Source organism: Papio anubis, chromosome 11, assembly GCF_008728515.1.
Source record: "Papio anubis isolate 15944 chromosome 11, Panubis1.0, whole genome shotgun sequence".
Taxonomy (NCBI): Eukaryota; Metazoa; Chordata; class Mammalia; order Primates; family Cercopithecidae; genus Papio; species Papio anubis.
In genome coordinates, this window is record NC_044986.1 from 86,067,028 (window position 1) to 86,092,364 (window position 25,337).

Consider the following 25,337-nt stretch of genomic DNA (forward strand, 5'->3'; position numbering starts at 1 on the left):
ACTGTGGGCCTGGATGAAAATCCCAGGGAGACTCCTCACAGAGAGGGCTCTGCTGCCACCAAGTGCCATCGGGATCTGTTGCCAAAGAAGCCACCACAATACAGCCGCACTGGTGGGACTCCAGAGGGACCCTCCAGGTGCCAAGGGAGCTGTGGGTCTCACTTGCCCGTCCTGGGTCCATGCAGAGGCCCTGGGGCCGAAGGCTTCTCCTTGCTATTTGGAGAGTTTTCTGCAGGGTCTGAGGCTGGGAGAAGCAGGGGCGGGGGAAGGGCACGCCGGACGGGGCACTGTGGACCCTCATACACTCTTCTCTGCCTCGCTCTGTTCCTTGGTGGGAGAGGTCTTGTCCTGGCTGCCATCTGGGGGCGCTGGCTTGGCGACAGGGCCGGGGCTGCTGCTGGTGGAAGGCAGGAGGTTGGCTGACTGCAGGACGGCTTCTGAGTGCTCACGGGCTTTCATGCGCAGGGCGGCCACGCTGGCCGTGCGGTTACTCTGGCAGCCATAGGTGGGAAGGAAGGAGAGTCCCATGGGGTCTGGGACGCAGCAAGAGCACAGTGGGCCCCCTGGAAAAGGAAAAACAACAGGCTCCCATCACTGTCCACTTTCTGCCTCTCAGGGCTGGGTGACAGGGAATGGTCTGAGTTCTGAAGGACAGAAAGATTGATTCCCTCTGGCGCCAGATACTAAAGGGAGAAGGACAAGTGCTCAGAACCTCAAAGGGACCTAGTTAATCGTTCAAAGTGTTTTCAGAGCATCAGGGACACCCAGTCAGTCCTGGCTCCCTTGCCAAGGAGCTGTGTGGCCTTAGGCCAATATCTTGGCTTCTCTGAGCCTCAGTCTCTACTTCTGTAAAATGGGGTAATACCTACATCACAGGATTATAAGGAGGATCCCATTAAGTCATTCCACATTCCCAAACTCTGTCAAGCACCCCTAAGAACTCACTGGGGCACTGGGGGATACCTTAAATGAAGGGAAACTCAGCCACACATGTCAGGTGCCAGGCAAGCTGCTGGCTGCAGGCAGTTCCCGGCTTAACCACGAGATCCTGCTGCATTCCTGTCAAGAATGTTATCGCTTTGCAAAGCTGGATTTTGCAAGTACCACACAAAATTCCACATTGGAATATAAAATGTGGGTGGCGGAGTCTAAAAGAATTCCAAGTTTAGAGAAGCTGTACAAAGCTTATAAGGCACATAAGCCCCTTAGAAAGGAATAGTGGCTATTTAAAAATGAAAACAGTCAGGTGCAGTGGTTCACACCTATAATCCCAACAGTTTGGGAGTCTGAGGTAGGAGGATCGCTTGAGCCCAAGAGTTCAAGACCAGCATGGGCAACATAGTGAGACCCTATTGCTACAAAATAAAAATAAAAAATAAATTAACCAGGCACAGTGGTATGCGCTGATAGTCCTAGCTACTCAGGAGGCTGAGGCAGGAAGATCACTTGAGTCCAGGAGTTCAAGGGTGCAGTGAGCCGTGATTGCATCACTGCACTCCAGCCTGGGCAACAGAGCAAATCCCCGTCTCTAAAAATAATAATAATAAAAAGAAAAAGAAAAGAAAAACATTATTTTTCTTTCATTTTATAAGTATTATTTTTCAAATGGCTACTAAGCTGTCAGGACATACTTAGTGAGCTGCTTGGACCTAACCATTGAATTAACAGAACTGTTAACTGTTATATATTGCTTATGGTCCAGGGGGTGTCGTGAACTGAGGTTTGAGAACCTCAGAGGGAACCAATTTGGAAAGTGCTTAGTGTGGGTTCAAGCCCAGGTCAATCCTTCTCACCCATGTGTTGCCTCTTGGCTGGTGATAATGGAAAACATGGAGAAGATGGAATTTCTGAAGTGGTCCCAGCCAAGGCTGAGGTCTGCAGCAAGGTCAGCACCAAGGTCAGCACCCTTGTGTCCCAGCTCCCTTGCAGTCCTGGACATGTCCACAGGCTGCAAGTGAGCCTTGAGCTGCTGTCCTGCCTTTCTAAGCATGCTCTGGAGTCCTTCCTCGAACCACCAAGGGGCAGCAATCATGAGACAAATGCCTGTGCTCACTGGAGCCTGGAAGGCCACTCAGGCCCGGCATCCACTTTTAGAGATCAACCTCAGGGGCAGCTGCAGCTGCACCAGCTTTTCCAGCAGCTGGGACGTCCCCACCCTCCCTTCCCAAGACAGCCTTCCTAATGCCAAAGCCAGGGTACCTTCTGCTCCCCTCAAGCACATTCACGAATCCTCCTCTTCCTTGCCAAGCCTGCTGAGAGACAAAGGGAAGCTCACCTTTGCCACCCACTGCTCCTCTTATCACATTATGGTCACCCATACTGTAGGCGTGGCTCATCCCCCTCTCCAGGTAAGGAAACTGAGTCTCCAAATTTGCACAGTTTATTGTAGAGATGGGACCAGAACCTCCTGGTGACCTTTCCCTCTCCTGTATCGTAATGGGAGGTTTAAATGCAGCTTCACCTCCTGCCTCAAGTTTGACTGAGGGGCTGATCCATTAGGCAGCAGATACCAAGATGAGTGTGAGGCAGCACACACGCAGAGTGTGCAAGGGAGCTCTAGGACCAGCCCCACTGCCCTGCAGGCCCACTGACCTCCAGCCTGTCATGCATTTAGTCAAACCCCAGGACCTGGCTGCTCCACTTCTCCTAGGGGCTCTTACAGGCATAGCCATACTCTGACACCAGTCACTGAGAGACTGTCAGAGGGAACAATGCCTTCTATGAGTCTCAGGCCTTCCTGATGGTTAGAACCCACCCCCAGGGGGCCTTGTCTTCCTCCAAGTCTCCCTGACCAAGGGCACTCACTGGTGAGGAGCACCTAAGGTGTGAAGACACCAAGTTATTAAGAATGGTGTTCCCCTTGGAGCGGGTATGCTGTAGATTTGTATTTTCCTCTCTATGTCTATTTAGAATTTTTCTTGTTTTTCTACAATGAAAATGAATTTCTTTTAAGTTTAGAAACATAATGTTAATTTTAAATGAATGTTAAAAAGAAGGAAGATTGAAGACAGACCCAGCAGGCATATCTGAGAGTAGAGATTGGTTGGGGCTATAGGCTCTCAGGGACCTGGAAGGGGCCACTGTCCTCAGGCTTAGCCCTGGGTAGCCGGCCCTGGGTCAGGCCAGATGAGAAAGATGGGCTCAATCCATCTCAGGCTGGTATTAACCCAGCCAAGGCCTTGCTTCAATGTAAGCATCAATGGTGAGTTCAATGTTCTGTAACTCAGTGGGAAATCTAGCCATGTACCAGATGTAGAAGTGACAGAGCCTCCTTCCCCTGGAGCCATAGCTTACAGCCACTAGGTCACACCTGCAGTGGACCCCAAGAAAGCCACCCATAACTATACTGCTGGCCCTTAAAACCCAAACTTAGAAGTTAAGAGGAATAAATTAACTCACAGAACCAAGGCTGCAGCAGGGTAAAGAGTCTATGTGTGCCTAGCTCACCCCCTACGCACATACACACACAGCACTGGATTGATGGGAAACTGAGGACCAAGTGAAACCAAGGACCCTGTGGTTAAAAACCATAAGGACTGTACATACCATGGAATATGACTCAAAAGGAAGGGAATTTTGACACTCGCTCCAACAGGGGTCAACCTTGAAGAAATTATGCTAAATGAAACAAGCCAGTCACTAAAAGAACAAATCCTGCAGGAATCCTCTTCTGTGAGGTCCCCAGAGAATTCCCAGAGACAGAAGTAGAATGACACAGACCTGGGGCGGGGGAGGGGAAGTGGGAAGATGGGGGAAGTGGGAAGTTTGCAAGATGAAGAGTTCAGGAGATTGGCTGCACATCAACAGGAATGTGCTTAATACAACTGAGTCACACACTTAAAAATGGTTAAGATGGTAAATTTTATGTTATGCGTATTTTACCATAATCAAAAAGAAAATAAGACAGCTTTTTTTTTTTTTAAGTATACTGGCCAGAGGTGAGTTGAGGGCAAGGTGATCCAGGAAGATGAAGTGTGCACAGGGTAGCCAGGGCTGTCTTTACGGCTCCTTCAGTGAGCAAGAATCTCCAAAGCCCCTCGAGCTGCCAAACACTCACCCAGCCACACCCAGTCCCACGTCCATGGGGCTGGCACTCTCAACCGACTGCACTCACTGGGCCTTTGCCTAAGGAAGCTTTGCAGGGTTTTCACACATCCCTCCAGTACCTGACCATTGGTGGCAGGGGCAGGGAGGAGTGGAACTCCTCAGCAGGCAGCTGACTCCGATAGGTGCGCACTGACCAACAAGAGTCTTGGGGCCCAGCACAGTGGCTCACACCTGTAAAACCCGCACTTTGGGAGGCCTAGGCGAGTGGATCACCTGTGGTCATGAGTTCAAGACCAGCCTGACCAATATGGTGAAACCCCGTCTCTACTAATACAAAAATTAGCCGGATGTGGTGGCATGTGCCTGTAGTCCCAGCTACTCCAGAGGCTGAGACAGGAGAATTGCTTGAACTCGGGAGGCGGAGGTTGCAGTGAGCCAAGATCGTGCCACTGCACTCCAGTCTGGGTGAAAGAGTGAGACTCCTTCTCAAAGAAAAAAAAAAAAGAGCCTTGGGCACACACCCCGACACGTGCCATCACTCCCTTTCCTCATCTGCACCCTTTCTTCATCTGCACCCCAAGCCTGAACTGCAACTAAGGCATCCGTCAAAGGGGGCGGATGCCTGCAGGTGGACACAAAAACACAGAGCCACACCCAGGAATGTGGCAAATGAAGGGAAGTCCTCAGAGGCTGCCAAAGGGGCTTCCCCTGAACCTGCCCATACCTGAAAGAGAACTGGGAAGATGTGTGGATCCAAGACAGAGGTATGGACAAGATTGAAAGAGGCCACTGTGTAAGAAACAAGATTAAAAGCAAACAGGGGACAAATCTAGTGAGATGGTTAACAAGGAAAAGTATAAAGTCTATAATCTGCATCCAAGGATCTATCTGCACAAAGGAGACATGGTTCAGTGATCAATAATGTGTGGTCAATATGACTTCACAGTAACTTCACAGCCATCCCACAGGGTTGTGGGTTGCCTTAACACAGGCAGAATCTGCAGAAAAAGGGAAGGTAAAGTCCTTCTTTCTTGTGTGATGGTCACACCCTGCCTTATGTCTCCCATCAACAGACACTTCTGTCATCACCTTAAAGAGAAAAGTAGTTGGGGGGATAGGAAATACAGTGATCTGGGCACATACACATGTTAACTTAAATTGTCCAACAACCAGCATCTCCCTTGAATTCTATAGCCATTTTTTGCAAAGGAAAAAAATGATTTTGATTTCTCAGTGATCTGACAGTACCAATATGCTGCCTGCACAAACAACGTCATGGACCCTGAACACTTTTGAGAACTTGAAATAACATGATGGAGCTTCATCCTCCATATAGAACACACTGCGACTATGACAAATTATATTAAAGGAGGATATTTAGTTCCCAGGGTGACTCATTAGTAAATAGTTACTGAGTGAAAATCTAGACCCAAAGCTCATGCACTTTGGCCATGAAACACGTGCTCAAGTAGAGGCCGGGCACAGTGGCTCGCACCTGTAATCCCAGCACGTTGGGAGGCTGAGGCGGGTGGGTCGCTTGAGCCCAGGAGTTTGAGACCAGCCTGGGCAACATGGCAAAACCCTGTCTCTACAAAATATACAAAAAAATTAGCCAGGTGTGGTGGCAGATGCCTGTAATCCCAGCACTTTGGAAGGCCAAGGCAGGTGGATCACCTGAGTTCAGAAGTTCAAGACCAGCCTGGCCAACATGGTGAAACCCTGTCTCCACTAAAAATACAAAAATTAGCCAGGCAAGATGGTGTGCGCCTGTAATCCCAGGTGCTCTGGAGGCTAAGGCAGGGGAATTGCTTGAACCCAGGAGGTGGAGGTTGCAGTGAACTGAGATCATGCCACTATACTCCAGCCCGGGCAACAGAGTGAGACTCCATCTAAAAAAAAAAAAAAAAGCCGGGTGTGGTAGCACACTGCTGTAGTCCCAGCTACTAGGACCTTCACCAAATGCTTAAAGATTCTCCTATGTGCAAAGTGCATTTCTATTTCTAACATAAGTTGTATGATTTCCAAGACTGCCACAAACTTTAAGTGGCTACTAGTGGCAGACACATTGATGGTTAATACTGAGAAAAGAGACAAAATTTTATAAAACAGCCAAAAACCCTCCAAATGCACAATAAACTGGAGCCATTTGCACAGAGGCAAGCAGAGCAGAATCCCGGGATAGCCCAAAGCCATTGCAGCGGCCACTGTGGGTCTCAAGATATGATGTTTGACAGGGCTTTGAAAACTGCACCAAGCCTGTGACTATTAGTCATGGGGCCACTGAGTTGGTCATGAGAGGAGCTAGACTCTGCCTCTTTATTACATCATAAGGTGACAAACACACTTAGAAAAAGTCTACCCTAAAACCAAGTCATCATTATGGAAACCCTATAAACAAGTGACAATAGGACGTCTCTGGGGCCAGAAAGCCCAGTGCATCTGTGTAGGGCAGAAGAAGGTGAACAAAAGAAGAAGGTGGTCAGAAGAAGGTGGTCGGAAGAAGGTGGTCGGAAGAAGGTGGTCGGAAGAAGTCTGACCCCTGACCCCACTGTTAACCAGACACAGGACCCGCCTTCATCCACTCAAGCTTCAGCTTCTGCACCTTAACACACCTACTTTGGCGATAAATCCTATAAAGCACCTGGTACTTAATCCTCAAACAATTATTTCCTCAACGCCATAAAAATTAAAGGACAATTCTAAGTCACAATCCACAGCTTATTCCAATTTCTGGTTCAATTTCATGACCAGCTGAAGAACCCAAGTTGTCCTGAGTATCCGCCAGAGGACACCATGATGGACACAAGACCTGCAACCATACTCATGCACACACACGTAACACTACATATGTGCACATAGGGTATATGCAGTGACTGCGCTCACTGGCACTGTGTGCCTACCCTGCCTTTGGCACAAGCCATACGCCTTTTCACAGCTGTATTTGTTCCTCAGTGAAATCTTCCCGTCTGGCCAAAAGGTAATTTATACTGCCAAGAGAATTTTGAAGAGTGAGCCAAACAAACTTTCAAAGCCCCCTCTTAATTACTTGATTTCTATACATGGGGGTGTAGAAGGGAATAGAAGAGTATTTTTTTGTTTTTGTTTTTTTTAATTTGTCAAAAAGCTATCATGTGCTCACTTCAGCAGCACATACACTAAAACTGGAATAATAAAGAGAAGATAAGCAAATAATATTTTTTAAAGATAAAAATTTAAATAAAAAAGTTTAAGCTAGTATTAATGGGCTAAAAATTGAATTAGCTACTAAGGAAGTCATACTTGTGTGCATATAACAACAACAAAAAACATAAATCAACTAATGGTCCAATAATAGGGAACTAGCTGAATAAGTTATAACCATATAGAGCACACTGCAACTATGACAAATTATATTAAAGGAGGATATTTAGTACTATGAAAAAGATACTAATGAAATAAGACATTTAAAGAATCGGTAAAGGACCAGTAAATAAACAATAAGTCATCAGTAAGTCAACATGCATACATTTTGGAATACATATGCGTGTGTATAATACATACACATGTGATAGACTGAATGTTGATGTCCCCCCACCCCAAAATTCATATGTTGAAATCCTAAACCCCAAGGTTTGGGAGGTGGGGCTTTTGGAATATGATTAAGTCATGAGTGTAGATCTCTCAGGGACTAATGTCCTTACATAAGAGCCCCAGAGGGTCGCCCTGTCTCTTCCTCTTCCACTATACAAGGACACAGCAACAAGACACCATCTATGAATCCAGTGCCCTCACAAGACACTAAGTCTGCCAGCACCTTGATCTTAGACTTCCCAGCCTCCAGAACTGTGAGAAATAAATTTCCATTGTTTATAAGCTCCCGGGTTTATGATATTTAGTTATAGCAGCCCAAACCGACTAAGATGATCCATATCCACATACACTAACACACATATATGCACATAGTGTACATATGTATATGTACAGCCATAGACCACATCAATCTAGCATCGTAGATATATGTATGTAAATATAAATTTACTTAGAAATAGAAAAATGTATAAATTTAAATTCTCAATTTAAACTTTTTAATTTGTAAGTTATTAAATATATGTTTATCAGATATATATATATATACACATAACTGATATCTTAAAATGTTCCAATACCAAAATATTCAGTGTGTGGTTCTGGGTGTTGAGGCTATGAATTTTTTTTATTTGTGTTTTATTGTATGTTTTGCTCTTTCTAAACTGACCAGGTATTACTCTCATAGAAAGAGTCATCTCCTTGGGGTTTGTGATTTCCTGTCTTCTCTCATTCAGAGATGGCGACAGATGTTCTCCTTCAGCACAGAGTCTCCCACAGGTTGCTAAGGGATAAAGACCGTGTCTTCACCACCCAGTGAAGACTCCAAGATGACTAATGGCATCCGTCTGCACTCAGGGTATTGACAGCAAACACGGGGCTAAGGGTGCGCCATGAGATTCACCAGCAACCTTCTATTCATCTCCCCTCTCATTCGTGTGGACCAAAGTCAGTAAGTCCCTTCCTGCCCGCCCCCACCCTATGAAACCCCTAAAAGGCCATGACTCCCTCCCTCCCCCTGGCAGACTTGTGCCATCACAAAAGTCTATGCAAGAGCCCTCTGGTCTTTAAATGCAGTCTGAGAACATGCTACTACCTCCTGGACACTAAATTAAAACACACAATTTGATTTCCATTAAGTTACAGCAAATTCTGCTGAATTGATCTAATCGGCCTCCATTCCTATATGACATCATGCTTTAAAGGTTTGGTCTGAATATAAATACTTAATGTAATAAATACAGTCTGAAATATTTGATCTCCTTGGCAGTTTAATTGATCTACTACCAAGACTGACAGGAAAAATTAAGTTAGCTCTGTCTCGTCTCTGCCAATAGCACATTTTCATCATAAAGGTATGTGGACTCCAATGCTGGTGACAAGGAGAGCTCTCACACCCAGTTTTCCTGTTGAACATTCAGGTTAGGGTAACAAGAGATGAATGCATGGATTTATGAGACATCTAGTGTAAACAGCATAGTTCACTTCTTTTCACTTTATAGTAAAATAAATGAACTGATAAACATTCTGTGAGTCATCACACCAGTTCCTTATAGTTCACATGGAGAGTTTAAGTGGGAATATTGGTAGATGCCTACAATATTTAAGCATATTTTTAGCTGCTGTGTTTAAGTGCTATCACCAATAATCAAACAAAAAACAAGGCCAAATCACACCTGGACACACTTTCTTCTCCTAATGGAACTCCTGAAGTACTTTCTCCTCCTCTTGTTTTATGGCTTATTTCTTGTCTTTTCACCATGAGCCGTGTTTGTTTTTGTACACACCTCACCTCCCAAGCTTGATGTGTGTGCCTCCCCCATCCAATCTCACAGCCCTGATTGCAGAACAAAACTGTCACATTTAGGTACAAAGTAAACACTCAGTGAATATTTAGTGAAGGGAGAAAAGGAGAGAGAATCTATCTTTCTTGACTGAGTTGGCATATTTTAGTTCTTCAAAGTTGCCATCTCCCGAGTTCTAAGCTTCCTCAATACCCCATGGAAAGAAAAACTGTATTCTTAACAAAGTTACCCAATCTGATTAATGTCAAAATCCCTGGGCTAATTTGGAAGGGGTTTTGGTGGAATCGGCTCTAAATCCCATCCGTCCCTTAATTTCACCTATTACATGTAAGGCCTTTGTCTCAACAATTACTTATGCACTCAGCAAACACTCATTGATGGGGGCCAACTCAGCTGACCATTCCAACCAGAGCTTTGTGTTCTGACACAGTCTCAGGGCCAGTGCACATGTTCTATTTCTGCTTGGATGTCTCTGCAGGGTCAAACAAATAATGACAGTGGCCCCCAGATCCAAGGACCCCCAGCACAGCCAGAACAGCCACAGGGACACATGTTCCTGGCAGTCAGATGCCAATTCACACAACCCTCCCTCCTTTCAGTGGCAGCCAGAGCTCGGCATGGGCAGGCTGCTTCTCCTGCTGCCTCTGGCACCAGCCAGAGCCTTCTGCTCCGCTCCATGCACTCCAGGGCCCCATTGATTCGCAGGAAGGGCAAACCCATCAGCACCCATAGGAAATGGCTTCTGGAAAGTGAGTTGCAGGTTTTCAAGTCAGAAGATGACAGAAGGTGCCTGTCAAAGGAGCAGAATCAATGCAGGGTGTAGGGGGCTGGAAGGTGGCACACCCAGGTCCCTGAATTGTGCCTCTGACATTCATGCTATGTGACCTTGGACAGTTCTATCTCTTCTGCAGGCCTCAGGTTCCCCCACTATATTCTGCAGAAGCAGTGGTAACATGCTCGTCAAAGAGATTCCTTACAAATCTTAAGTGCCAGGATTCTCCGCCTGTCTTCCTGACATCAGCTAGGCATGGAGGGGCCAGGGTTGACCCAGTCATTTTCCCCATGAGGAATGACCACTTCTGTCCCTTGAGTCCTCTTCTCCCCAAATACCTGTATCCTCAGAAACAAGCCAGAGGCCCTGGGAGACTGTGTTGTTTTCGTGGAGCCCCATGTGCTGCCTACACACCATGAAGCCCACTCACCATGCACTGGGTACTGGGAGACTCTCCCATGGGAGAGTAAATGCTTGCAGGAAGCAGAAATCTCTGCCCCAGCAATCCAAACCCAAGCCCTAATCAGATTCCAAGTGACTTTTTGGCCTCAACATCATGAATCTAACAACAATTACAAGCACTTAGGTGGATTTGGATGTGCCAGATACATGGGCACCATTAGGTATGGCCTTTACAGTCTTTGTTTCACAGGTGAGGAGCCTAGCATCCACCCCAAGGTGACCCAGTGTCAAGAAAGAGGCAGCACTGCCAGGTTCCTTCCCTGCATTCATGCTTCTCTCTGCCTGGGGTCTCTCACCCACTCACAGCTTAAGCATATTCTCTGGAAAGACTTCTTCCTGTGAAGAAAGTTCCTCCCTCCTCTGGGCTTCCCCATACCTTGTATGCCCTTGTTTGCTTCTATGAGAGTACATGACTGTCACCTGAACTGGGATTCTTGGTGGACCTGTCTGTTTCTCCAAGCCCACCCGCTCAAACCGCCAGACCCTTTGGGTAGGGATAGTCTAATTCATTGGTCTAATTCATTGCTAAGTGCTCAACCTGTGGTTCAGAGTCTGGCAAAGTGTAGCTACTCAGTGGGTGCTGAATGAAGAACAGGAAAGCCTCGTCTCTGGAGTCCAGCAGGTGGCCAGCAGTGCAGAGCCAGGTGCCAATATCTTTGGAATCTCCTAAGAGAGGACCTTCTCTCAGGCCCAGAGCAGCACAAGATTCTTTCCTTCTTTTCCCAGACTGCATTACATTTTACTCTGCACCAGACTCTGTGCTGGGGTAGAGGTAGGTGGAAGGATCCAGAGGCGCGTTGGATGTGACCAGTGCCCTTAAAGTGTAAATAGTCACAACTGGAAGTACGGGTGGTCAAAAACAAACACCCCAACTCATGGCAGGGGCCAGCATAACCTTGATACTTGTGGCAGTTGGTGTCTGCAGTCAGTCGCAATGGACCACACCTCCCAGGACTCACGCCCACGTGCAGTCCCCTCTGCCTGAGTCTGGGCTGGCCCGGCGATTGGCTTTAATAGGATGCAGCAGCAGTGACACTATACCCATTCTGGGTGTGACCCTTAAGAAGGCCTGGCATCTTCTGCTTTTATACTCTTGGTACCCAAACACCACTCAACCCCACCCCAAGCTAACCATAGGAGAGACCATGTGGAGAAAGAGGGAGAGGTTCAGTCTCCCAGCATCTCTGTAAAAGCACCAGACACCTAAGTAATGCCATGTTGTATATACCAGGCCCAGCTGCCATGTGACTGCAACCTCACAAAAGATCCTAAGGAAAAGCAGCCAAAGAACCACCCAGTTGAGCCCAGCCAGTCCTCAGAATGATGAGAGATAACAAAACAGTTGCTATTTTATAATACTAACTTTTGGGGCAACCACAGTTAAGTAAAACCATACCAAAACCTGGAATGGAGATTATAAGAAAAAAAAACCACACATCCATCTCCTCATGATCATAGCTGCAAACACCCTAAAGAAAACATTAGCAAACCAAATTCAGTAATATGTAAAAAGAATAGCATGTCACATCTAATTTGGGTCTATTCCAGGAATGTGCAGTTGTTTTAACATTTAAAAAAAAAGAATCAATATAATTCATCCTACTAATATATTGAGAAAGAAAAAAAACATACAGTCAGCTCAACAGCTACAGAAGAAGTGATGAAATTCACTATTCATTAATATTAGCAATTTTTAAAAATGATAATCAAGAAAAAATTCTTAGAAAACTAGGACAAGAAAAATATATATTTAATTGATAAAGAGTATCTTTAAAAAAAAACAGGCAGCAAACACAACTGTCGAACCCTAAGAGCTTCCTCATGAGATCAATAAAGCAACAGCAGGTCACACACACCACGTATGACATGATTCCATTCACATGAGATGTCCACAGTCTACAGAGACAGAGGGCAGGGTCAGGGTTGCCCTGGGCTGTGCAAAATGGAGAAAGTGCCAGTGACTGATAATGGATACAGAGTGGTAAAAATGTTCTAAAATTGATTGTAGTGATGGTGAACACTCAAATGGTGAATATACTAAAAGTTATTGAATTGTACACTTTAATGGATGAATCATATAGAATGTGAATTATATCTCAATAAAGCTTTTAAAAAAAATAGAATAAGGCCAGATGCCTGTTTTCACCACTTCTGTTCAATACTATACTAGAGGTTCTAGCCAGCACAGTCCCACAAGAAAAAGAAATTGAAAAGTATAAGCTTGGAAAAGAATAGACAAACAGTCTTTATAGACATGCTTGTGTACATACAATATCATAAAGAATCTATGACTAAACCTAATTGCAACAAATCTTGTAAACATAATGCTCAGCCTAAGAACTCAGACACAAAAAAATACATACTGTAGGACTCCATGTATATGTGTGTATATATTTTTGTGTGCTATATATTTACTATATATATAGTACATGTATGTATATGTGAAGTTCAAAAAAGTCAAGACTATAGATTGAGCCTCCCAAGTCCAAAATTTGAAATGCTGTAAATCTAAAGCTTTTGCATGCCAACACGACACCCAAATAAAATGCTCATTGGACTGTTTCAGATTTAGGATTTTCAGACTTGGGATGCTCAACCACTAAGTAAAATGCAAATATTCTGAAATCCAAAAAAAAAATACAAAATCACAAACACTTCTGGTCCAAGCACTGTGGATAAGGGCTACTAACCGGCACAGTGTTTCAGAATGCCTACTTCAGTGGTAAAGTTATATCATCATAAAAGTCAGCAGAGTGGTGTCTTTTGCTAAGAGGAAAAGTGATGTGAGTAAAACAAGGCACATGGAGTTGGGAGTGTGGAGTGCAAGCAAGGTAATCTGGATGCTTGAAACCATTAATGAAGAGCCAGGTGCATGCTTCATGCCTTTCTCTAATGAATATCCTATTTTACAATACAACCATTATAAAAAAATTTAAAAATTTTTTAAAACATCACAATTTTTTAAAAAAGGAAAACATCATTAAAGAAGAAAAGGGGAAAGATGGTTTCAGGGGGCCTCAGAGGAGGAAAAGGTCACTTCTGACTCTGAGGTCAGCCTTTGTGGACAAATGCTAAGGCCAGTACAGCCCTCAGAAGCTGGACATTTCAGCCTGGCCTGGAAGCCCAAGGGCAAAGGCCAAAGCAAAGCAAAACATGCTTGACTAATGCCAGGGCCATACCCTTAGGAAGGCCATGGCCAGACCTCTGCTAGCACTCCCTTCCCCTGCACATCCTTCCCCTCATCCTCACGCACTCTGTGCAGGACCAGGACTGCCGCTCAATTGCTCGTGTCTAGTGAGTGCCACTGCATGCCTGCACAACGCGGGGCACATGACCTACAGCAGCTCCTTCAGTCCTCACAGCGTCCAAGGTCTCTGCGGGGAAGATGGGGCCAGACTCCAGCCTGTCTGTCCCCAGACTCCTCCCAGCCAGGGCCTTACCTCCAACTGGCTGGAACCATCTCACCTCTCCAGAGGGGATGAGGAGGAAGGCAAGAAGGAGTCAGATCTTACTCCATTGTCCTGCTGCTGTTCTCTGGCCTCGGGCTCTGACTCTAGGGAACCACACTGGGGACGAGGGTCCCCATCATGTCCACCTTGCCCAGAAGGCTGACCCCTCCCACCTGGGAAGTTCAGCTATGATGCTGCCACTCGGCAAGCTGCCCTGCCGGGTGCAGGGGGTTGCTGTGACTCCTGCAGCGTGAGCATGCAGTGAGTTATGAAAGCCTTCCCCTGGCAGCTGTAATTATGTCCCACCTCACACCCAGCTCTGTGAATCACAGGTTAGAGGCAGACCAGCTAAGTGCACTGGGGAGAGCACCTCCTCCACTGTGACTCTCCAGCCCCAGCTGCTCCCACCCGGCCTGTGGCCAGCACTTCCCCGGAACCAACCCAAGCGCCTCCCTGGCCATTAATAACCTCCTCTGCATTAATGAATTGTGAATGCAATCATGGCCATTAAGACAGCCTAAGAAAATTCTTTGTAATGGGACAGATTTTTTTCTAGACACCCATTATTGTCATGTTAATCCTCTCTGCACAGGAGTAGGGTCCTGCTCTCTTCTTATTTGAGAGTTTCCATAAAATAAAACATGCCCACAGTGAGCCCAGCAAACCTGCCTGGCCATCCCCCCAGAGGACAAAGCACATCACTGCATAAAGCCCCAGGGAGCCCCAACCACGAAATCCTACAAACGACATCTCAACAGGGTCAAAAATTGGAGCAACAAGGGTTACAAGGAAAGGGTAAATTTCAGTACCAACAAAGTTTACAGAAATGGGAGAAGTTTTGGAGAAGAAGATACTTTACCGAGTCCTTTAAAAGTGAATGGGGTCTAGGGACTGCAGCTGGGCATGAGAATGGAGGACTCTGGTCAACAATAGTAGTTGGTGTTCAATGATGGTTAGTGATAGTGTTGCCTCCCACATGCTACACACTGTCCTGAGGGCCTCAAATGCGCTAGCTCGTGTTCTCCTTATTCAGTCTTACAAAGTCAGTGCTATCGTGATCAAGATCCCCATTCTGCAGATGACTGGGCAGAAGTACAGAGTGTTTTGGTGATTTACTCAAGATGTGCATGGCTACAGAATGGCAGAACTACGTTCACACCAGCAGGCCTTTGCTGGAAGCCACCGTGCTAGTCAGCTGCTTCAAAATTAAAGGAGAAAATCCCCGCAAGAGTCTGGTTTCTGATTGCCTAGCTTTGTCTCTGGTGGGCAGCTTCCTGACTCGAGGCAACCAGTTGCCTCATTGCCTGATGGGGTCAGCCCGATGGCCATCCAGGCGCCCGCCTGGTAACCCTGCAGGCTAGTCTGCCACACCTGCACCCGTGGACACTCCACCTGGCCAGCCTTACTGGAGCAGCCAGGAATTCCTTCCCAAAAAGGGCTGCCATCTCCCACACCCCACCTCCAACCCTTGCCCAGCTCCCTCTGGCCTGAGCAGCCCTGCTGACCTTGGCAGCCACATCTTTCTTGTGCACATGCTACCCCCACAGGCCCCAGCACCAACCTTGCTGGGCTAGCATCGCCAGCTCTCTCAATATGTGGAGGCTCTCTCAATACGTGCAAGACAAGGACTTCACATCCATGGCAACCATGCCCAGAACCAAAAGACCAGGACCCCAAGTTCAGAGTCCTCTGATGTATAACCACACATAACGCTATCAGCGGTACCCCAATTGCTCACTGGGAGAACAGGTCTTGCCCTGGGGCATTCGGAGCCCTGCATCGACCTCACATTCTAGCTGGGGGCTGGTGGAGCACGGAACAGCCTTTGCTTGGATTCTCAGTTACAGGGGAGCAGCACTCAGATGGTATCCAGGGCTGGGCCCAATCCTCCGTGGCCTACCCAGAGACATTTGTTGTCTTTGGTCCATGGCTGTGTGATACCAGTAAGACCACAAAGCCTGGGGAAGGAGACTAGCACTGATTTGGGTCTGGGAGCTGAAAACAACTTTGATTCATTTCTTCCGGGTGAATTGCAAGCTGCTTGGAGAAGTGGTTGGGATGTCTGGGCTAGAAGGGGCCCCAGGGCTCAGCCCACATTGGTTCTGGTCTCTGTGGTCCTGGGCAAGTCCAGCCCCTCCCCCAGTAGACTTATGACTGTCCTCACTTGCTGGGGAGCAGCAAGGGGGGATGTCCAAGGCCTCTCATTTTCCCCCAACCAGCCGTGCTCATCCAGAGGAATGAATGAAAAAGTAGTGCCAGGCAGGGAGGGAGGGACACATCAGGAACCCGAGGATAGCAGCCTCCATCCCAAGGGGGTGACCCACCCAAATCAGTGATTTGTGAGAAAGCGACTTCCCCTCCCCAAGCCTTGATTTCTCATTTATAAAAAGAGCTCAGTCAGGTGCCTTCTAGCACCGGCATGCATGCTGTGCTAGTCCCCTAGTTGACTAGCAGCCCCTAGGGAGCAGGATTCAGGCCTGAGAAAAGGAGAACTGGTTCAGCCAACAGCTGTGCCCAGCCACCTCTGGGGATGCAGGAAGACGAGGGAGGCTATGTCATAGCCCAGAGCTCCTCAAACTGAGCTAGGACCTAAAAAATTGGGGTCATTCCTTGGCCAGGCTTACATTGGGCTGTGTGCTTAATTTCTGCAGCTTGGGGAAACCTAAGAGAAGGAGAAGACTGGGCTGCAAAAGCCAGAAAGCTGTGCGGCCCCAAGCCACATACCACATGTTCCACCCTCACCCTATCTCTGGGCACCCTCCCATGGGCACCCAACACGCCAGCCATTCTCCAGAGGGATCTGGTTCTTCTACTGGCCCCTGGAATGCTTTGCCTATGCCATTTCCTACACCCAGAATCCCTTCCCTCTTTCTTCCTGGACACTATCTAGGGAGACTCTATCATATTCTCCTTCTGTCTCCAGAAACCACCTTTGAAACACACTGTGTGTGTGTGCATGTGTGTCCCACCTGCTGGAGAGGGACCCCGGGGATAATTGAACCCCGGGGGTGTTAGAAGCTGACTATGCTGCAGGCACACACCTCCCACCCCCACCCAGGGTGCTGAAGCAGAGATCCCCACACACTTCCAAGAGTGAGTCAGTGCTGACCTGCTGACTCCAAGGCAGCCCCAGGGACTGGCAGCTCAGAAGACCTCACTTCCAGAAGTGTCCCATGATGGAGCCAGGCGCTTTTAGAATGCAAAGCTGCCACGACCCACATAAGCAATCCCAGCTTCACCCACTGGTTGTACAACTACAGACCCCCTCTTGCTATAATGCTGACCATACTACTGTGAGAATTGAATGGCAGGTTGCCTGGTAGAGCACAGGAGAAGTTTCCATAATCACTCACTTGCCTCCCTTTCCAACACGACTTAGCTTGTCGGAGATTTAAAAGCCACTGCTCAGAGAGACCAGGCAGGAGTGGGCCATGGAAGGGAAAGGTGTCAGGATGAGCCCAGGGAGGAGAGCTTTGCTGGGGACAGGAGGCAGGTATGCAGAGAGAACTCAGAAAGCAGAAATGGGACACCCCCTCACAGCCCAGGGGGTGTCACAAAATGGCAGGGCCATGGCAGGTCCAACCAAGGACCTGCCAATTTGGCCCAAAGACTTGGAGGCAACATTTAAAAGATGGAAATTGTTATGGACTGAATGCTTGTGTCCCCCACAAAATTCGTAGGTTGAAATCTTGTGAGGGTGTTCAGAAGCAGGGCCTTTGGGAGGACTTCGGCTGTGAGGGCGGAGCCCTCGTGAATGGGACTCGTGCCCTCTTAAGAAGAGTCCTAGAGGAGCTTGCTCTCTTTCCACAAGGAACAGTCAGAAGCCTGCAGCCCCAAAAGAGGGCCCTCACCAGAACCCAACCCTGCTGGCGTCCTGATCGCAGACTTCCAGCCTCCAGCACCGTGAGACATAAACTTCTTCTGTGTCTAAGCCACCCAGCATAGGACACTGCGTTATAGCAGCCTGAACCAACTAAGACAGGAATACTTCAAATATAAATACAAATCTCCAGCTTCTCCGGAAAATGCAGCAATTCTGGCAACACAGAATCCACATTCCCACACAGCCACAATCAGCTGGCAGAGCAACAGCTGCCCCTTGAGTGGGCAAAGGCCGCCCATCCTGCCTCTGCCCAACCCTAATCTGAGGGTGCCCCCAGCAAGGCTCCTCGCATAGCTGCTTCTGGTGGTAGCGACATGTGCATTTTACCCAGGCCTCTCTCAGAGTGGAAAAATGACAAACAGACCCAGAGGGTCTCCTGTTTCAAGAAAAGGGAGCAAGAGCTCATTTGTAACTGGGGAAAAAAAGACAACACCTGCACACGCTCACTTTGCGCCCACCTGCCTGGCTCTGGAAACACAGTATGTCGCCGACCTCAAGGGCCTGCCACGCCCCTGATTAGACATGAAGGGGATCTCACAGGGGTGTGCTGGCTGCCCCTGAAGGGCCCCTACAGTGCACAAAGACACGTCCAAGTTTGATGAGCACACTGTGATTCCTGCCACCTCCACAGGGCCCTGCAGTCCCCAAGGTCTGGCAAGAAAGGCAGCAACAGAGGAAAGTCCATCTCCAGCAAGGCAGGCATGGGGCAGGCTCCGGGGGAGGTGGGAGCAGGTCACAGCCCAGTCAGAAGGGCTTAGGGAAGGGGTGGAGGGGAGAGGAGGAGAGTGGACAGATGTTTGTGGCCACATTCACTCAGGCCAGTTGGTCCAGTTCAGCACCACCCCCTCCTGTCTGCACCAGCCTCTCTCCTGGGTTGCTGCTGAGCTGGGAGCCACAAGCCCAGCTCTGTCTCCCTCTCACACACTGCCCTTAGCCTCCCCACCGTCCTAGCTGCAGTCTAGTCCTCAAGCCCCATTCAGCCACTGCTGGTGTCCAACGGGGACTCAGCTCAGCCTATCATAGATGCCGTGGGAATCACTTCCTATTCATGAGGCCAGAGTCGGGCGAGCAACTCTCATTTGTAAAAGAGAAGATGACTTTCAGGAGCTGACCTGGCCCTTGCTGAAGCAGACAGTGCTGGGTGGACATGGGATTGACTGCTCCTTTGCCAAGCCCCAGCCCCCTGGATGATACCCGCATCCCACTGGTAATCTTCTGGATTCCCCTTCTAATTGGTTGCCTGCACCCCTGTAGCCCCTGAGCAGCCCACTGTGTCTTGTAAATATGTCCCAAGTTTGCTCTATGGGGTTGGGGAGCAGGGTTGGGTTCTATGTGGCCCCCCGAGCACCTGGACCCTGGAGCTGAAGGAAGTACCAGGAGAAGGTACTGAGCTAAGTCTTGTCCACATCAGCCAACTGAGCCAGGGGATGCACCCAGCTGCCTGGACCACTCAGAAGCAGCCCCAGGCTAAAAGGGCTCCACCTCCTGCAGTGGGAAGTCCAGACTCAGAATCCTGGCATCCAGGGCCATCAAGCTCTGGCCCCCGCTGGGCACCCTCACCGGATCTCTGGGCACTCTCCCATGGGCACCCTCCTTGCCCCTGGAAGTCTTTGCATATGCTGTTCCCTACACCCAGAATCCCTTCCCTCCTTCTTCCTGGACACTGTCTTGGGAGACTCCATCATATTCTCCTTCTGTCTCCAGAAACCGCCTTTGCAACACAGATTGCCATACTCTCTGTGTGTGTGTGTGTGTGTGTGTGTGTCCCACCTGCTGGAGAGGGACCCTCCTCGAGAGCCAGGAGACCCCAGGCCTTAGCAGAACATGCAGGGGACACCCTAAGGGTGTGTCTCCTACTTCCTATTATCAGAAAAAAAGCCTACAGCCTACCCCTGTGCCCCCACCTCCCAGACCCCCTGTGACAAATGAGCCCCCTAACACTCCCCCAGACCCACGCTGGGACCCAGCTCTGCTCCTGGCCAACACAGCTGCGCAGCCTGATCACTGAAGGAATAGGTTTGGGGCCAGTATCTGAGAAACACTGGATGAGCTCATTCCAGTGAGGCTGCTCAGAAATCCCAAGGGCCAACCCCACAGGAACTCCTTTCTCTAAGTCTGACAAAATGTCCCTAACAATTTCTATCCTTCAGACGAGACAACAGCCACTGAGAAGAGAGTACATCCTGGAAAACCACAAATCCTGACAGCTCAGACCTCTGGCCTCAGGAGACCTGAGGAAAGCAAGTGGGCCGGCTGCACGCATGGAGAGGGAGCTGGGAGCAGGGATGATTGCCCCACCCAGGCCCCACCCATGAGCTGCAGGTTGGCACCTAACACTGTTACCAGGGAGCAGGTGAAAGCTGCGAACATGGAAGGTCACTGTGGGGCAGTCTCCTCTAGGACCAGCTCTCTGTGGGTGAAATGTTGCTTAGGACATTCTCTCCATGCTCAGGCCGCATGTAGGAAGCAATCAAGATAGTACTGGACAGCACCAGTGGCCCTGGCTGTGACTGACAGGAGGCGAGGAAGCTGCACAGGCCCAGATGCAAGGATGGCAAAGCTGAGACCCAGGCTGGTCACACAACCTCCACCACCCCCACAAGGTCATACCCACCAGCCCAGCTGAACCCAAACTCACCTTTGAGGGAGGCCACATGGGACAAGGCCTGAGCATAGGTGGCCGTGTTCAGGAGAGTCCCCGGCAAGCAGGAGGGGAAGAAAGGCCCTGCAGGACCTACCGTTCGCCCCAGGCTGGCAAAGGAAGGAGATCACATTGAGGTCTCGCCCTGTGTCTGCAGTGCTGCCCACGGCCCACCGGGCCTAGAGACCCACAGTCTCACCTCTGCTGGGCCTCCAGCACCTCCTTCTTGCTCCGGGCTTGGTCCCCAGGGGGCGGGGAGTTGATGTTTCTCACTGGAGGAGGCGTCACCTCTGCCATGGGTTCCTTGGCTCCTGGCTCCTGGTCCGAGGCCCCTCTCTCCGTCTTCCTCCATTTGGCTCTTCTGTTCTGGAACCAAACCTGAATCCCCAATGGAAACATGCACCCAGTGAAAATCAGACAGGAGGAGGGAGCCAGAACCCTGGACCCAGTGCTGGCACTTGCAGCTCACCCTGCAGCCTCCTCTCCACACCACGCCCTCTGAACTGCAGTGTCAGGCCCACAGCGGGGTCAGAAGATCCACTTAAGAGGTTAGGACAGGCATTTTTTAATGAACGTTAAATAATAGAAAGTATCCGAATGCCCATAACAAGGGTAAAAGCACTGTCTTGTGGAAATCCTTAATGTTGAGTCACACGCAAGTTCATTTATTTGATGTGAAATGTATTTCCTACTGGAGGTGGAGGATCACCAGCAAAGCAGCTAATGAAACCTGACCCAGGGCTTCCTCATCACAAAGACTCACTAGGTCTTCCGACAGCTGTGGCCTGGGTACCTGGGTGTGTCTGGTCTGGCCTCATATCTATGATATCGTCTGGATACACATCACGACATATTCGTGATCAGCAGCCCAGTGTACCCATTAGAAACATTGACTCTGGGTCAGGTGTGGTGGCTCAGGCCTGCAGTCCCAGCAGTTTCGGAGGCCGAGGTGGGCGGATCACTTGAGGTCGGGAGTTTGAGACGAGCCTGGCCAGCATGGCGAAACCCCGTCTCTTTTTATAAAAATACAAAAAGTTAGCTGGGTGTGGTGGTACATGCCTGTAATCCCAGCTACTCAGGAGGCTGAGGCAAGATAATCACTTGAACCTGGGAGGCAGAGATTGCAGTGAACTGAGATCATGCCACAGCACTTCAGGCTGGGTGACAGTGAGACTCCAGGAAAGAAAGAAAGAAAGGAAAGAAAGGAAAGAAAGAAAGAAAGAGAGAAAGAGAGAAAGAGAGAGAGAGAGAGAGAGGAAGGAAGGAAAGAAAGAAAGAAAGAAAGAAAGAAAGGAAGGAAGGAAGGAAGGAAGGAAGGAAGGAAGGAAGGAAGGAAGGAAGGAAGGAAGGAAGGAAGGAAGGAAGGAAGGAAGGAAGGAAGGAAGGAAGACAAAGGAAAGAAGGAAGGAAGGAAGGAAGGGAAGGAAAAAAGGGAAGGAAGGGAAGGAAGGGAAGGAAGGGAAGGAAGGGAAGGACGGAAAGAAACACTGACTCTGGATCCAGCCATGGCCTAGAATTTGGGACCTCAGTAAATCTGGTTTAGAATCCACGGCATCCCTATGAGGTAAGTAGTCCTGCTATCCCCATTTTACAGATGAGAAAATTAAGTGCAGAGAGGTTAATTAACTTGCCTAAGGCCATCCAGGTGGGTAAATGGCAGATCCATAGTTTGAAGCCCACTGGCTTGGCTGGGAACTGTGATTCAAACTGTTTGGGGGTAATAACTGTGGCCACCCCGTAAGCCTTGTTAGGAAGATTGGCATGCCTGCAAAACACTGAGCACAGGGCCTGATGCATAGCCATCCACCACTCAGTAAACATGCACTCATGTCATCTCCATCACCCTCAGGTTACAAAAAGGCTGGTGATTCATCTTGACCTAAGCACCTTCTTAGAGTCAGGTGCAGGGTTCTTTAAGCCCTAGAAACCAAAACTATATTCTGCAGGACAGCCTTATGGAAGCCGGGCAGCCCAGGTTCAAGGAGTTTCCAGAGGTCAGTGAAATCCTGCTTCTGTTTACTCCTTCCAGCAAAACCTCTTCCCTCCCCTACTGGGAGATAATTCTGACTACAAAAAAAAAAAAAAAATGCTTGGCGAGACTTCCCTTCAATTCCCCAGCGCATCCTCTCCTCCTCCCCTGGCTGCTGGCACACTGGCCCCAGAGAGAGCCTGGGTCCTTGAAGCTGAGCTCTCTGCTGGGCTGGCCCACCCTATCTCTTAATTTTCATTCTTCTTTAACTGGGTTTCTTTCTTTCTTTTCTCATCTACTTGGCTTTTAATTGCACATATCAGCAACCATTGAATAATGATTTTATCTATATTCTAAATTTAGGGCAGTTAAACGCAAAGCAAAATGCAGACACTTTCTTGCGTCTTAATTGAATGAAGGTCACAGCTATAACAACATTTAATTGAGCTATTTTTCATTATCATATTTTAATGACTTTGCACTGACAGTTCGCCTGCTTCTGAGGAAAGAGCATGATGGAGTCGTTTATTTCCCTATTTAGTTATTGTTTGACAACATCAGCTTCGATTAAGACCCTGCTTTATAGAACATTAATCATATTTGAATGAGCAAGGGGTATAAATGTAAACACATCTCCCTTCCCGCCACCGAAGCCCACGTCCCCACACGGAGGTTCACTAAACAAACGTTTCACAGCCATTGTCTGTCTGCATAATAGCCAACAACAGCCTGAACAACAATTCCCGGCTTTAATTGTCACCACCCCTATCTTACCCTTGCACCTTTCAGGGAGAAGTTATGATCTTCCACTTCTGAATGCTCAATAATTGTGTCATTTATCTCAATTTGCAGTTCAGTCTTTAGGCAGCTATTGGCAAGCTGGCATTAAAAAAAGAAAGGATAGACGGTATCCTGGCCAAAGGAGATTTTCATTTCCAAATAATAATCAGTTTAATTTGCCTGCATATGACCAATGATTCATGTTCAGATTTAATAATCAGGATCACATAATCTGATTATAGGGGAAATAATTTGTTTACAACCCCCAATTTACTGCTCAGAATTCCATTATCTCTCTTCAGCCATTGGTTTTTAAGAGATACTAACATGACCCAGGGGAACCGAAAGCAAACTATTATATTTCCTACAATTAGATCTTTGCATAGTCTTAACCCCAAGCCCCTACATAAAAAAAGAACAGAAACAGCATGGAGGAAACCCCATAAATAAAATGAATATATAATTGTGCTCAAAGAACAGCTCGCCCGGAGAGGCGGCACTGTGGATCCCTTCCTCTCGCACTCAGGCACATCTGCTGGGTTTGGCGGGTGGGTTTGTGCACCTAAACGTAATCACTGTGTAGCTTCTAAACAGAAATCCTGTTTAGAGACGGCCACCGCAGGCCATACTCATCTCTGAAGCAGCCCCATCGCTTTTGCTGTTTCAAGATTTTTAAATTGCACATCTTCTTCCGATCCACTTTGTTGAAAGAGTCAGAGAGCAGGGGAAAAGTTGGACATGATGCAATTTCTGGAAAGCAGATCCTACCCCGCTTCCCATCTGAAAACGCGGTTCTCTGCAATTGACTGGCCTTACCCCAGAGCGGTCAGAGCTGCTTTGAGAATAGCATCTCAGCTCTTTTCTTTCTTTCTTTTTTTTTTTTTTTTCCAAAGCAAGGAAATGGATGTGCATTGATGTAATTTAGTACCTTAGAGACGCGGACAAATTAGTGTAGAACATTATCACTAGTTAATTATGAATGACCGATTAATCAACCTAATCTAATATTCCACATTATGTTGATGTTATTAAAGTGCATCATGAAAATGACAGATAGTCTTCATTTGCTTTCTTTGGCCAAATGTGCACTCTGCAGTCATGATGTCAAAAAAAAAGTTTGCCAGTTTTAATATTAGAGAGTTAAATAATTAAAAAGAAGGTTTACCTGCACTCTGGCTTCTGTGAGGTTTATTTTCATGGCGAGCTCTTCTCTGGTGAAGACATCTGGATAGTGTGTTTGGGCAAAAACGGCCTCGAGAGCTTCCAGCTGGTAAAAGGAAAAAATATGTACTGGTGAGAGGCTGTGGCTAGGTGAGGGGAAGCAGATACATATTTCAAATCTCCTATGAGTGGTGAGGAAGCAGTTTCACAGATCAAATCAAGGAAGGACAGGGAGAAAGGAGCTCTTTGGAAGGATCCCACAGAATGAGAATTTCAACCGCGGATGACTTAGGAGCTACAGCTTACTGGCAACCTCAGTGCTCTGGCAAGAAGTAGAAATAAGAGAGATGTGAATATTTATATGCTTTTACATTTAAGTATTGTCATAGGAATCAAAAAAACCTAATGGTCACCTTATGAACAGTTACAGTAATTGGTATCGCTTTCACCATAGGAAGCCAGGGAACAGAAACAACTTGCAGAAGCCCTCATGGTGTCATCCCACAAAATGCCATAGGGACATTTGGTCACCTTCGCAACCACTCCAGTTCACTCCAAGAGTGGGACACAGGCTGATCGAGGAGAAAGAGCCCAGCTCTGGGAAACACAGTATCAAGGTCCCAGTTGTAGCCCTTCCACTTGTGGGCAACTAACTATACCTTATCCAAGTCAGCCAACTTCCAGGGATCCGGGTTTTCATCTCTGTACTGAGAATGAGAATGTCTGACCTGCCTTCCTCAGAGGGTCACTGTCAGGTTCAAACGATATTGTTGACATGGAAGTGTTCCCCAAACTATCAACCTA

General features: G+C 47.9%; 1 protein-coding gene across 1 annotated transcript in view; it reads right to left on the bottom strand.

Moving 5' to 3' along the window:
* Positions 1-25,337, bottom strand: part of DRGX (dorsal root ganglia homeobox) — a 31,711-nt gene that overhangs the window by 2,757 nt on the left and 3,617 nt on the right. Inside the window, exons 3-6 of the mRNA XM_031651929.1 lie at positions 24,538-24,639; positions 20,823-21,001; positions 20,621-20,733; positions 1-563 (exon numbers count right to left, since the gene is read on the bottom strand). The exon at positions 1-563 is cut by the window's left edge and continues 2,757 nt beyond it. Coding sequence (XP_031507789.1) covers positions 298-563; positions 20,621-20,733; positions 20,823-21,001; positions 24,538-24,639 — 660 coding nt within the window. The 3' untranslated portion in view covers positions 1-297. The remainder of the gene's footprint in view (positions 564-20,620; positions 20,734-20,822; positions 21,002-24,537; positions 24,640-25,337) is intronic.